Here is a 15,189-nt window from a genome sequence, read left to right on the forward strand (position 1 = left end):
CAAAAGAAAATGGACTATACCATTTTGGATAGGGGTGTTGCCTTTATGAAGACCCTAACATGACATCAAACAGATACTATTGATAAATATCACAATGAACTGGTTTATGGTCATGTAAAAAAACAACACCAATAACAACCAACCCAACTCAAGATGTAATTGTAAATGAAAGTTGTGACCACTGAAACTTTTCGCTTCAGTTAAGGGCACTCTTTTTTGGGTAATGGACTGCTCTGCTTGTGAATGCTGGAACTGAGGGAGGGAAGAACCTCTGTTAATGAGTGAGCTGTAGATTTTTTTTATCTATATATTTGTGGTGCGCTTTGTTCTTCTGCAGGCAAAAATTGTCCTCCCGTGTGACTTCAGGGTCTGTATTGATTCAATTTAAGCATCTCCTCCTCTCCACTTCATGTGTGCGCTGGATTTCTCTGCATTATCCCAATTTGCTGACGTTCCCACTCACTCTCGTGGGCCCTAGTTGGATCCTTTTGTGTCTTGTGGTCTTAGCAATCTTTTAGATCTTGATTGCACAATTTCCCATTACTCCGTTGTTATTGCCAGTGTGTCATCTCCCCCATTTATCTATCTCATCACTTACGCCCCCCACCACCACCCCTCTGCCCTTCCCTCCGCGAACCCACACTTCTCCTGTAATTACTTCCATCAGCTATCTTGTACTCTCTCTCCACCTCCCTAGGTACTCACTCAGCTGATGAGCCTGAAGAACTCTTCCCAAGCTGACGTTTGAAACGCCAGGCTTCTGCGGAAATCCATTTTGTGGACACACACAGGTTGAATTCCCAATGCACCTGCCATTCCAAAGAGCTGAAGTCAGGTTGAGTACATATGAGATATCTGTCTCGTTCCTTACAGGTTCTCCCTGCCTGCACATCTTCCTCACTACCCAGCAAAGACATAACGTTGTCACAACAGTTCAGAATGCTGCAGTGAGATTTTGGTCTGGTTGTGGCAGACATAACATTGTTGCCATATTAATACACTACTGGTGATCTGATTCTGTGAGACACAATGCTGTAGCGCTGTTACATCTGTGATGTTTTCTACATTATTTATCATTTAAGATTTGTACAAATGTTTTCCAGAATGACATTGTCCTAGAATCATTTATCTTCTTTATAGTAGTATCAATGATTGGTTGCAGAAACATTGTGGTTGTATTGCATAGATATTCTATTTTTCTTCTTACATTGATGCATGTAACGTTTTCCCGATTTTTCCGTCTGTCAATGTAGTGTCCAAATGTAATTTCACATTTCACAAATGCTGTGACAACATAGCTACAGATGTATAGTGTTCCTACAGGTCAAACAAGGTCCCATTATTAGTTGGACCTATTAACCTATTAACCTAGGTTTCATACATCACTCAATTTATTACATCTTGATGAAGATTTCTCTCCATTATTATAGCAGATTTTTTTTTACAGCTTTATTTTTTTAGACGTATTTTATAAGAAGAACAACAGCAAAATATATCAAATCTGATCCCTGAGCCGAGTGACAATTCCAAACACACTGCATTCTCGTTTGTTAGACACGAGGGTCATTTTGAATGCCACTATCATTAGGTGGAAGTTTTTAGTTTCTCTGAGCCTTATTCTCCTTTTGTTATCCTTTCTTCAATCAGCCTTCTCTCAATGTTTAAACCAGGCACACTGAACTGCAGTTCAAGGGACTGCAGGGTATTTTGGTTCCCATTCAATCAGCTGGTTACCAAGTTAGTATTGCGCTCACTCCACACACTGCTTTACAGGAAATGTAAAAATATGTTGGTGAATTTAGTTTTCCTGCATGCTGTCTTTTGTAATACTCTGCTTGCTGGTGGCTTCCACTGTAAATCTATTAATAACTTAAAGCTATTAGAGCTAAACTATAGCAGAGTGAATTGTGTAATGTTGCTCACCTAGAAAGTTCACCATGCCCATTCTCCTAACTATCTCCCTGACCTCACAAACCATGTCAACTGGGTTTATTGATTGTGCCCAATAACAAAGGAGTGTTGCACTTTCTGGGGTGCATCATTTTTCTAATGCAATTCGTACTACCATAAGGCATGATGATTGTTCAGTTTCTTTCAGTTTTTAATTAATCGAAGTTTTTTTTTTTAAACCTAAGGCTTGTTATGGGCTTTACAGTTTTGTTGAATTATTATTATTATTATTATTATTATTATTATTATTATTATTATTATTATTATTATTATTATATTGTCATGACATTTTATTGTTCATGCTATGAGATGCCGTGGTGGTATTTTATTTCACAGCATGCTATGGAAGTTCATCTTAAATTTTAAGCAGTCTTTATTTTGTGTGGGTGTTCGTTTTAGAAAAGGGTTGATAAAATAATAAAGGGTGAAGAGCAGGATAGAAAGGTTTAGTCTGGATTTATTGTATCGAGGCGGCTACAAGGCACTAATGCAAGAGCTTTGGTCCATGAAAATAGGGAACAGATCGGGGGTGATGGGCTTGGACATCACTTTGATCTCTGTTAATAGTTTGCCAAGGACACTGTGACATTTTTAGGGGTAATGTGTTTTTTTCTAGCTGTTGTTGGCAATAGTTGCATGTTGCTAGCTTGCTTCCCCACCCACCACATGCATGCGCTTCCATGGTCTGTGTGATGTGTGTGTTCATAGGTTGGATTGTGTTTGCCAGTGTGGCAGCCCCCAAACACAAACACAATCAGAGAATAGGTTGCCGGCATAATCTCCTTTGTGAGACATACTTCTCCTCTCTCATTCCCTGTCAGGGGACAATTTGAATTGAATAAGAAGCATATTCACACATTCACACCTACATCGTTCCACGTTACTTTTATATTATTCTCCACATTGTACGTAGAGTGTCAGAGTAGTTAATCTAGTAAAAGCTTCCATCTAAGGTGCAGGATAAGTCCTACTGGCTACACAGTTCAGTTTCCAATCCAGCCATCGCTGCATGCCGAATTCCCTTCAGGGGTGATCATATTCAACATCGGTTTCCAGGACTGGTTTGTGTGCAGTCAACTGGCCTGACACTTGACAACACATCTCAAAAGCACATTAAGAGTGAAAGCTGTGTCTAACTTAAGCTCCTTTGTTTTGCAATAAAGCAGTTTGCCCGACGACCACCTCTTGGGGATGAGATCCATGGTGCAGAGATTAGAGCCTCTATATGAAACTTAAAGAGACCCAATTTCTCGTTAGATCTAAAAATGGGAAATGGAGGTAAGCATGACATGTTATATCTTGTCATTTTAATGGAGCGTGTCTACACTGAAATTATTCCAACATCAACATGGGTGGGTTTTGACACTGCTAACAGATCAAACCATGTGGGAGTTTCTTAGCTGATTTAGCATTCATCCTTTGTTATCAGTTGATTTAATACAGATTAGTGAAAAACATGTTAAAACTGTAAATTGATCATCATATATGCTGAAATGCTATTGGAGCATAAGAACACATGAAGAGTTACAGCAATTGCACACTGGATCCGATATGTCATTTGTAGTCCATCATCCGAAAAGTTGTCCGTCAAGGACATTGCACATTGAATCTGTTATAACTGCACCAGGTACACAGCCTTTCCCCCTTCTTGCAATGGTGTGTCTCGCCAGCTACACCAGTTTCTTTAAAAAACCTTATTGCACACCAACTACATCTCAGACACAAAAGTAGAATACACGGTTCAACTAGTGCAAATCTTTGTAAATAATGTATGTCACTTTTGTGTTGTTTATCTGTGCTAACCAATTTCTAGGAGAATTCTAGATACATCAATAGGTACTGTTGAAGTAAAGCTAGAAATTCCTCTCACAAATGTTTTACTTCATGTATACTTAAGAAAGATATGGTCAGGCCAAAAGGTAGTTTGACCTGTGTTTGTTATTTTCGATGATCATCTTGGAGAAGATGACAAACAGTATGATTTGAATTTCTGCTCCTTAATTCTAGTATTGATCTATGAACTCTGTCCTCTAATGATATATATATATATATATATATATATATATATATATATATATATATATATATATATATACATATTCTGCTTAGCTTGCTTTTAAATCCAATTTTACTTTTGTTAAAAGTGGCATTGACAAATGAAAAATTACAAAAAGATGTGGCTTGATGCAATTCGTGGAAATAATAATAATCCACATTCCAGGAAGAGTCAGTATAGCGAATGATGGTTTTAAAGAAATCATCCAAACTGCTGATTGCCAACTGCTTTCACAAACAAACAACCAAGCAATGCCTGCCAACAGCAACTGGCCACTTCCTTCCATTTTGAAATCTCACCATTAGTTGTCTATAGACACAACTCCTCTGTGTTTGCCTGCCTGCTTGTTGAGGTTAAAAAGCCAAAGAAGCCCAAAGTATTAATGAAAAGGAGATGTGGCCTGCTTGTAAAAATGTTGTGTAGAAATGATTGCCATCCTTGTGTCTTGTCCAGTTTGTTATGGCTGATATAGATTGTACTACCTCAGTGTGAGTGCTAAAACGCTCCAGCAGGTCCCATGTTTTTGCTTCCATGGGTCTGGCTTACCGCAAGCTTCACTTTGTTGAAACAAATCTTTAATCCCTGGCTGCAACCCTTCTTGCAGTATTGTTCTGAAGCTGCCAACAGAATGCTGTGTCCAGTGAGTGATCTAGTGCGCTTCATCAAGGACAGGGCTATCAAAAGGAGATTTAGGAAAGCAGTATATTTTTTATATCGATGTTTTCCCCATCCACTGATCATTGCCCATATGTCCACCTCATCAACTCTCAGTGCTTTAACTATCCACAGTAGGATATTGAGTCATTACACATGGCACAAACATACTTGAGAGATTCCAGGTTCTCTAGATTGGTTACGAAACAGTGAGGAAACTCAATGAAGCCCTGCTCTCGTTGAAGTAAAACAAACGCTTTTTGGTAAATGGTTCATAATGTTTAAAAAAAATGATTTTGTCATTTCCGAAATGGTTTTGTCTTTCCCAGACACAGATTGATTGACATTGAATCTGTTCATATTATAACTCTTTTAAGTTATGTTAATTTAGTGAACTATACTTTTATTTTCAAGCTTCAGTTAGCTGAAACAAGAAGACTCATTATTGTGTGCTGTGCTAGGTCTGGAATTCATAAAATGCACATTAAAACATCTCGTCCTTATGCTAACCTTTTTCATTGATTTTTGACTTTAGGCAAGCTGATAATAATCATTTTTGAAATATAACTATAGCAATCCCATTGCTGTACTTCATTTTACAATAGATATGTATGAAGTGTGAAAGGGAACTGGTGAATACAAGTTTTTGCTTTCATAATCATGTTTCTGAAATGTAAAAACTTTGATTATGCCAGTCATCCTCCTGTATCATCATTCCTACATTTAAATACATACTGGTATGAAATTATAATAAACAGTCTTATGTTCTAAGCTGAACAAGTGATTGAACTATACGATTAAATATTAGTCATGAAATTTGGTAATATTATATTTCACTATAATTGTTGTTGTTAATAGAAGTTTCAGGTTCACAATTAATTAACCAAGGCTAGGGAATCCAATCCCAGGATCCAGGACAATTTTCGAGTCCCGAAATAACAGGATTGAAAACGTGACATACTCGGGATCACGGGACTGTGGTTAATGAAAAATGTGACAGCACAATTCTTTAAAAAAACATGGCTTATTCTAGTTCATATGCTTAGTGACTTATTATTATATATATTAGTATAGTATAGCCTACATTATAGTAATAATGCGTTCCTCTCGTCTCAGTGTGTAATATGTTCGGTGTTCTATAAGTACTTAGTTCAATCTGTTCAACATTCAAAGCGATCCCTGACATGATTGGATTCCCTAACAAAGTCATTTCCATTTACTATTGATTGAGCTTTGCCCTTTATTTTGAAATCTAAGGTGACATATTGCTGTGCCTTACGGAACAGCCCAACAGGTGTGACACCCAGGGGAAGCCAAACCTTCTTTGAGATCAAAATGTGTTCACAGATAATGTCAGCATCCATCTATGGTTTAAAGTCTAACAGGCATTGCAGAATTGATGAACATAGTCTATGCTGTGCTTGTTTGATGTCCCTAATGTTTATATCATTCCTAATGATGTCCAACATCCAAGTGACTTGATCAAGTGGTCTGGTATTCCTTGTTAAGCTGCTGAGGTGGCGGCTCTGATGCAGAAGGTGTTGCTGGAGAATTGTTCAGCGGCGACAGCGGTTCGGCTTGATGGAAATGACTGAGGAACCAATGCTGGGGTATTATGTGTCTTTTTTCATAAGTAAATAATGGGGACCATGGGTGTGGCTCCTTATGAGTAACAGAGTTACAGGAAGGACTTGCAGGAGGTTTGTAGGGACTGAGAATATAGTTTAGCTTGAAATAGTAAGTGAATGCACCATCTCCTGATTGGTCTGTTATACTTAATTTAAGATGGAATAGTATGGAGTCTGTGGAGTGTGGAAGGAGGTCTGATACACATGGATGGAAGAGAGGGTTGAAATGAGAGGTGGAGGTGGTGAATTTGAAGCACCTCAGGAAACCAAAGAATGCTAGAAGGGACATAGAATGGAGTGTTTGGCTGATGGCAGGTAGTGGTAGTCGTTAGGCAGCACGTGTATGTGTCGGTCATGATGGGTAGGCAAGAAAGCGGGGAAGGTGTGTTTCACATTTTTTGATTCCTTTAAGGAGGAGATTTATTGGAATTAGAGGGCTAAATTAACTGCTTTAGGAACAGCAGTGGGAAGTTTAGTACTTCATTCCAGTTACATACACACAACAGAGAGCCCACACCCCTGTACTAGTACTGTACCTGCCCTTCTTGGTGAGTTATGACTGCTAACCACAAAATGCAGCAGGGTATTGCCCACAGGCTATAAATGGCAAGTTCTACCACAATGTTAATTTATGAATATGTATAATTCATTGTGCATTCATGTACCAGATCTGAAAAGGTTTTTAGCTATAAAAGCAGCTGCACAGAGGTACAAAGACAGCTCCCAGCTACCTCTACTCCACTTTCCTTCCTTCTGTGTTTATCATGTCTGGCTAAGCAAGTAAGTTAATACCCTATGCTGGTTAAGTTTTGAATGCAATTGATGTCGATGCAAAGTATGCATACATTAGTAACACTTTCTGTAATAATCCAATATTTTCATTTTGCCAATTAAAGGCTATTTGAATCTTTTTTTCAGCTTGTAGCCCTATTTAGTTAGTGTATTTGTTTGTTGCTTTTTCTAGTTTATTTAAGTGTTTGAAATTAATTTGCTGATCAGTGTTAAAATACAGGCATAAATAATGCACAGTATTTGATGTTTTGAATTGACATTGCTTAATAATGTAAACTTACACCTAATCATGTTAGGTACTGTCATATTTTAGAGCACTATCTAAACAATGTGTGATCTATACATTAAAGAAGTTGCCTTTTTCTGCAGCACTTCAAAGCTGTCAGTTTGGGTGTATAGTATGCAGTGATGCCACTGATTCAAAGTATTTGAAATGCACAACAGAAATACCACATTGACAGATTACAAGCATGCTTTGTATTTGTTATGCTTTGTTATGGTTCAGAATCAGTATGATAAAGATGTTCACACACAATTTATTCTATACATCACAGATATACCTCTTAATTGATCTGGCTTTGATTTACAGTTGAAGGGAAATACAGAATAATATACATTATGCTTATTTCTTATACATATTTTAAACCTGTCACTTTGTTTGACTTTTTCCTTAGAATAACAACTTGTTATCCACTTAACCTGCATTAACCTTAACCTGTGTTTGTTTTGTTTTCTCCATGGGTGATGAATTTGCACAGATGTATTGTAAATACCTCTAATAATTGAAGCAAGACTTTGAACACTATTGGATAATGCAAATCTTGAATTGTTGTTGTTGTTGTTGTTGTTAGTTAGTTAGTTAGTTAGTTAGCTAGGTAGTTATCAAGCTGTTAGTCAAGGCAACTTACGTGGTTTAATAATCACTAACAAACAATGGTTTACATATTTCCAATTTCCTATTCACATTACACATTAATATTAGTAAGGTAAACAAAGACAAAATGAACCTGAACACAGTGAATATTGTTCACTTATAAGACAAGAGTACAGTGATATCAAGGTGACATTGAGAGGTGAAGAGACACTGTGCAGTTATAACATTCACTGCCAGCTCATTCCACAAGTAATTATTTAAAAATGTGTATAACTTTTTCCGGAATGTCTAATTAAAGCTGGTCAGTGTAGGGCTAAGTGCTTGGTGCTTCCATTTGTCTGTTCTGGTTGTACCCAGTTTGCGTGACAAAGGTTAACACAAAGCATGTCAATGATAAAAGATCTCACCATTAGACATTGCAGCAGCAGATTCACCAGGTCATGTAATTACTGTCACGGTGACACCTGATGACAGCCTGACAAGGGTGGGGGGGTACAAAAGAACAGATAGTGGAATTGGTAGCTGAAGTGGAGATTTGAATCCTGTCATGTGGGGTCCCAAGAGCATGAAGAACTAATTCCTTCCTGGGCAGCTGGAAATGTGCACAGAAGAGTTATTTGACCACTGGCACTTGGAAAGGTCTGTTTCTTACCTCTGCCTGCGATGCCTGAAAATACAGATTTCTTCTTGACAAACAGCTTTTCTCAGTGTTCCCAGACAAACTTATAATTACCACCTGTTCATTTGGCTTTTCAACACAGATTGGACCTTATCTGAGAATAGGCATGTTGACTAAGTTGTAACACTTCCTGTGCCTTACTTTATGACAATGTGTAATGAATGCCCTACAGGTGATTAATGACTGCTAGACATTAAGCATCCATAGACTGGCTGGGAGTGAGAACTATGGATCTGTGTGGAGCAGCTTATTTAGTGGTTGCAGGATGTCTGGAGACCAAAGGTGACAACATCTGAATGCACTGAATGCACCAGTTCTTGGTACACTCTATCCTTTCTTCACCTTAAGATGGTATTTAGTCACTTTTAATTGAATGAATAATCAGTTGCAGATCTCATAAAAGCCAAAGGTATAATAGATGGCTTAATTCAGTGATGGATATATTAATCTTGGGTAATTAAGACAGTAGTTGGTTTCTTCATTTAAATGGCAGACTGCTTGGAATGAAACCCTAAACCTCACGTATCTCTCCAGGACCAGGATTTGGAGACCTTTTGGCTAGGGCCATAATGTTGAACTGCATCCTTCTCAAATGCGATTGGGTTGGGATAGAGCAATAACTTGTGATTTGGTTCTCCACACCAACAAGTGAGCTGTTTTTAACAGTTATAACATTTAAGTTATAAAATGGTGTGATCCATTGCAAGGAACCACTAGGATAAAAACCACAGTTTATTAAATCGGACAGAGTGTGTTGAGCTGCCGAGTGTCTGAACTTTAGCACATTTGTGTCTGAAGTGTCTGGGAAAAGTCTGAAATGTCTGAGAAAAGTCTGAAATGTCAGGTCTGAAGGATTTCATATCACACCTGGGCTTCAGGGCTGCTGTAAAGATTAGTCAACTGCCACACATAAGCAAGTGATGACAGCCAATCAGAGGTTTCAGCATTCTCGCAGAATCTTTCAGGGAGTCAGGTTTTGGAAAAGGAAAAATTTATAAAATGACTTCTATCAACAGGGAAGTGTGAGTGTATTTCGATTTAATTTTTGGGAAAGGTGTTTTTGTACAAATTCCGAGGGCATGCTAAGCTGGAAAATAACAAATGCACAAAAGACACACAACAATGCATTCCATGTCCAGTGTTAAAATGGAACTGTAGTTGTTCCTGTGTCTTGGGGGTTGGGCCTGATCATTGAATACAATTTGATAAGCACTGATTAATTCACCTCACATCACAAACCTGAAATCTTTCTAATCTAATATTGGATTCCACAACCACTGACAATGAGTGCCTCTATCCCAAACACATGAACTGGAAACCAGTGTGAGTGCATTCATGAGCATTTTGAAGTCAAAATAATTATTTAATAATAATAGACACAATAGTTATTTGGCTATTATAAACATGTATGCATATAATCAGCTGTATTTTTTTCTCTTCTCTCTGTACCTTTTATAGTTTTCTTCCGAGTACCCAAGAGTACAACCAAAGTGACTTCGCCATGTCTAACTTGTCTATAAGCAAGCCAGAATATGACAAGTCCAGAAATGGCAGCAATTCTCTCTGGTATGAGACGTATGTGCTGCCTTGCCTAGCAGAGTTCCTGGGAACTGGCCTCTTTATCTTCACCGGCTGTGCTTCAGTGATTGAGAACTCAGTGGGGACCGGGAGACTTCAGCCAGCTCTCGCACACGGAATTGCTTTGGGAATTTCTGTAGCCATCTTCACCAGAGTGAGGTAACAAAAGACAATCCAGTTCTGCATGTTAGTTTGACTGCGGAGTCATCACACATGCACCCAAACATGCCTGCACAATACACTTGGCCCAACAGTTCAGAAACTAAAACAAAAATAATTGAATGGTTCCTCACTGGCTGATTATTTGAGCTGACAGGTTACGATTTGGGGGGATAGCAGCTTAGCAGCAGCTCAGTCTACCAAGTGAGGTGGTTCTGATGGCTACCTCCCCATGGTCAGCTCATTGTTCCCTCAGTCAAGCAAGGGAAAGCCACACATACAGTCTAAATTATCCACATACTGTCCTGCTTGTAGTGTTTGTCAGAAACTCCTGAAGACCAATTACATGGAACACTCATATCCTGCAAAATGATTTCATATCTTTGTGAGTTCTGTGATTCCAATTTTATTTCACTTGAAAATAATAACTGACAAAGTGTTTAGGTAACCCGTTTTGGATATACTTTTGTTTCAACATGCTACCAAAACTACCTTGAATTAACCTTTATTTTTTGTCACTAATAAGTGGGGGTCATATGAACCCAGCAGTGTCTTTGGGAGCTGCTCTGATTGGAGGACTAAACACATTACTGCTCATCCCTTACTGGGTAGCTCAGATCTGTGGAGGAATGGTGGGAGCTGCATTGGCAAAGGTAAATGTCATAGGTATAGCCAGAAAGCTATATAAATTAGTGAATGAGTGCTCAATAAGTGAATAAATGATATTGTTTATAGTATTTACAGTTACAGTAGTTTACAGTACAGTTTACATAATACACATTGGTTTAAAAACACACACTGAAGGAAAGGCTTTTTTACTCGAAAAATGTTTCTTCCAATAGTTAATCCTACACTGGACCTACAGGATAGTATATACTTTAGGATATATGTGTGGACCTAATGAATAAATAAACTGACAAACAAACAAACAACAAATAAATAACAGCAAACATCCACAATACCAACAGGTCAGGAGCAGACACCTTGGAATACCTGCACTGTAAAGAGTGGTTCAAAATGTAAATACCAATTTTACAGATTTTAATAATCATGTCCTTTTTCTCCATATTAACCAATGTCTTCCTTTCTGTGTCGCTCAGGCAATAACCTCCAATTCCAACTTTGTGAATGCTTCTGGGGCAGCTTTTACTTCCATTCGTACTGATGATCAGGTTGCCGGGGCCATCGTGGCAGAGATAGTGATGACTTTCTACCTGGTGCTGACAGTCTGCATGGGAGCCATTAAGAAACAGAGCAAGACACCTTTGGCCCCCATTTGCATTGGGCTGACAGTCACGGTTGGCATTCTGGGCGGGTGAGTATGCAAATTGCACAGTGGGGGATCGACTGATTGGCTGATGAGAGCTGGTAGTGGAAAGATAGTTGTTGCTCATTGCACTGGCAAGTCTGTCAATCAGGCAGCTGGTGGGGTCTTCCCCAGGTATCTAAGGTATTTTTTACATATACAGTTGCATATTCCTGCTCTTCATTTCAGTGCCAGACAGACATTTATACTCCCCCCTCTTAGCTCACTTCAATCATTACAGTTTTCCAGAGGCTGAGACAGTGCTCAACAAAGTCTGACTAGACATAAATGATACATCAATTGAACTATACTTAGGTATTACTGATATCTTTTCAGAGTCTGTTGAACACTTATTCAGCACAGAGAAGAATGTAAAGATTTTGCAGTTGGTTATGAAATGGATTATGTACCACTCCATTGAAAAATAAGTATAGCTCAAGGAACAATATTTATTAAACTCAACAAACCTCTCAATAAAATTGCTTTAAATAAAGAATGACTGGGTCAAAATGATTGCAACAATTGCTAACATTAAATTCTAGTGACCCAAGACTGGTTTTACATTGAAACAAACTTTGGCCTCTCAGTGCAACTCTGCTCACTAGAAGGGGGACTTGTTATTTTTGCTAGTTCACTTGACTTGGCTTCACATGACACTACAATGCACCCTAGGTCAAGAAAGCGACCAGAGCTAGCTGCAGCTCTATGAACAAAATGAAATCGTAAAAATATATGTTTTCTGAACTGAAGTTACAGATGAACACAACCTATTTCATACAACCCTGTCATCAACAGATTGTGTTTTGATGATTTAACTGTTAAGTGGAAACGAACGCATCACAGTTTGGGCAAGCGTGTAATGAACAGATTGTGTCTGTTGGGTACTTTAGTGTGCTCAAGGAACAAAATGAGCTTTCACTGTTGCGGTTTTGTCTCCAGAAAATGTTTTCTGGACCAAAAGCAATGAGCAATCTAAAACTGAAATGATGTTTGTGTACATTCTTTGCAATGGGCAACTGTGATCTGTGCATTTCTCTTCCCTCAATTTCCTAATTTGCTTTCAGTGGCACACACACAGACATACTGTATATATCCTTTTTTTTAATTGTTTTTGGTTCGCTTGCATATTTCAGGGGATCAGTATCTGGTGGTTGTATGAATCCCGCTAGAGCTTTTGGATCTGCCTTGGTAACAAATTACTGGGCCTACCATTGGGTGTATTGGGTGGGTCCCATTGCTGGTGCCATCATTGTGGCCATGGTTCTCAGGTACATTGTTTAAAAAATATTGTTTCAAATCACTTACATGTATTTAATTGCATTAATTGATATATACACAGTATTCGGAAAACAAAAGGGAACCATTTACATATACATACATACATATATATATATATATATATATATACACTGATCAGCCATGACATCATGACCACCTGCCTAATATTGTGTAGGTCCCCCTTTTGCTGCCCAAACAGGCCTGACCCGTCGAGGCATGGACTCCACTAGACCTCTGAAGGTGTGCTGTGATATCTGGCACCAAGACGTTAGCAGCAGATCCTTTAAGTCCTGTAAGTTGCAAGGTGGGGCCTACATTGATCGGACTTGTTTGTCCAGCACATCCCACAGATGTACGATTGGATTGAGATCTGGGGAATTTGGAGGCCAAGTCAACACCTTGAACTCGTGATTCATCAGACCAGGCCACCTTCTTCCATTGCTCCGTGGTCCAGTTCTGATGCTCACGTGCCCATTGTAGGCGCTTTTGGCAGTGGACAGGGGTCAGCATGTGCACCCTGTCTGGTCTGCGGCTACGCAGCCCCATACGCAACAAACTGCGATGCACTGTGTGTTCTGACACCTTTCTATCAGAACCAGCATTCACTTTTTCAGCAATTTGAGCTACAGTAGCTCGTTTGTTGGATCGGACCACACGGGCCAGCCTTTGCTCCCCACGTGCATCAATGAGCCTTGGCCGCGCATGACCCTGTCGCTGGTTCACCGCTTTTCCTTCCTTGGACCACTTTTGATAGGTACTGACCACTGCATACCGGGAACACCCCACAAGAGCTGCAGTTTTGGAGATGCTCTGACCCAGTCATCTAGCCATCACAGTTTGGCCCTTGTCAAAGTCGCTCAGATCCTTACGCTTGCCCATTTTTCCTGCTTCTAACACATCAACTTTGAGGACAAAATGTTCACTTGCTGCCTAATATATCCCACCCACTGACAGATGCCATGATAACGAGATTATCAGTGTTATTCACTTCACCTGTCAGTGGTCATAATGTTATGGCTGATCGGTGTATATATATTCAGTTTTTCATAATTAAAACTTTTTGGTTCACCTGTGTTGAATTGTTACTATTAGTATTGATATTAATTCTTGTTTCTTTCTTGCAGGCTTTTCATTGGCGAGTCAAACAATGGGGGCGATAAGAAATCCATGGAAACCATGGAATCTTCCACACCTGCCTGTCAGTACATAAAAGATTTTAACTGGAGATTTACAGTGCAGCAAAATCCCAACTAGCTGCATCCAAATTAGGATGTGTTAATGTGTGGACTATATAGAGATTACACCACTAAATCAAAACCATTTGATTTTAACCACAGATGGAATTCATATGATTTAATAAATTCCTTTTCCCATTTCCTTGTATTATTTTTTTATTTATTACACTGCATATTATAGGTTGGTATGTGATGATATTTAACATTGCAGGGAATGCAAGTAATTCTCTACATGTGCATCTTCTTTACATCGAGGACACAAAAAAGCAATGCTAAAGCTACTAGGTATAGGATTTCAATAGAAAATGGTCACATAAAATAAGGAAAAGTGATACATAAAACATTTTGAAAATACATTATAAGGATAGAATTAAGAAAAGGGATATTCTTGTTAAAAAATATATTGCGTTTCATTACTCATTAGTCATTACTTATTCTGACCTAATATTTCTAAACAGATAATTTTGTTAATTATTTTGTTAATCATTTTGGGGACATAATAAGTAAGTAAAGAAGTAAGGTCCTTGATGTAGCTTTTAGAAGTAAAGGAAATTGTGGATCTACTTTGTGTCACAGTAAACACAGAAAAATGAAACACAGGAATGGTACAGAGACTTGCAAAAGTACAAGTGAAGTGTGTAAATGTACAAACACATACACATATATTTATTAGAAACAGCAACAGTAAATAATACCTCTTGCAAAATTTGCAACATTGATTTGTGGATTAGCATGACTGTCATGGTCCCCTAGCACTCCCCCTCTATTCCCACTAGGGGCTGCCATTTCCCTGCCTTCTCCCGGCTCTCATCACTCTGTCTATTAACATTCCGGTCACCCATGTGCACTCCTGTTCTATCCCTCTGTTCCCATTCGCCCTGCACCTCCCAAGCCTGGTTCCTGTTCCTTTTAATCCCCTCACTTCCCTCAGTCGGGGGGAAGTTTTGCCAGTCCTAACTGCAATTCCCAGCCCTGTTCCTCCGAGCCCTGTTCCCTGACC

At 38.8% G+C, this 15,189-nt stretch overlaps 1 protein-coding gene across 1 annotated transcript; it reads left to right on the plus strand.

Annotated features, from left to right (window-relative positions):
• The first annotated feature begins 10,134 nt into the window (after window positions 1-10,134).
• On the plus strand, window positions 10,135-12,957 carry LOC136751865 (aquaporin-8-like). The gene is made up of 4 exons (XM_066707619.1): window positions 10,135-10,370; window positions 10,897-11,023; window positions 11,471-11,685; window positions 12,810-12,957. The coding sequence occupies exons 1-4, from the start codon at window positions 10,135-10,137 to the stop codon at window positions 12,955-12,957; spliced, it is 726 nt and encodes a 241-aa protein (XP_066563716.1).
• The last annotated feature ends 2,232 nt before the right edge of the window (window positions 12,958-15,189 follow it).

Source organism: Amia ocellicauda, chromosome 6 (genome assembly GCF_036373705.1).
Source record: "Amia ocellicauda isolate fAmiCal2 chromosome 6, fAmiCal2.hap1, whole genome shotgun sequence".
Taxonomy (NCBI): Eukaryota; Metazoa; Chordata; class Actinopteri; order Amiiformes; family Amiidae; genus Amia; species Amia ocellicauda.

Bases quoted from the DNA above. Each gene is read 5' to 3' on its own strand.
- LOC136751865 (XM_066707619.1), top strand. From the start codon at position 10,135: ATGTCTAACTTGTCTATAAGCAAGCCAGAATATGACAAGTCCAGAAAT. The intron at 10,371-10,896 runs GTAACAAAAGAC...GTCACTAATAAG, and splicing joins GCCATCTTCACCAGAGTGAG to TGGGGGTCATATGAACCCAG. The intron at 11,024-11,470 runs GTAAATGTCATA...TGTGTCGCTCAG, and splicing joins TGGGAGCTGCATTGGCAAAG to GCAATAACCTCCAATTCCAA.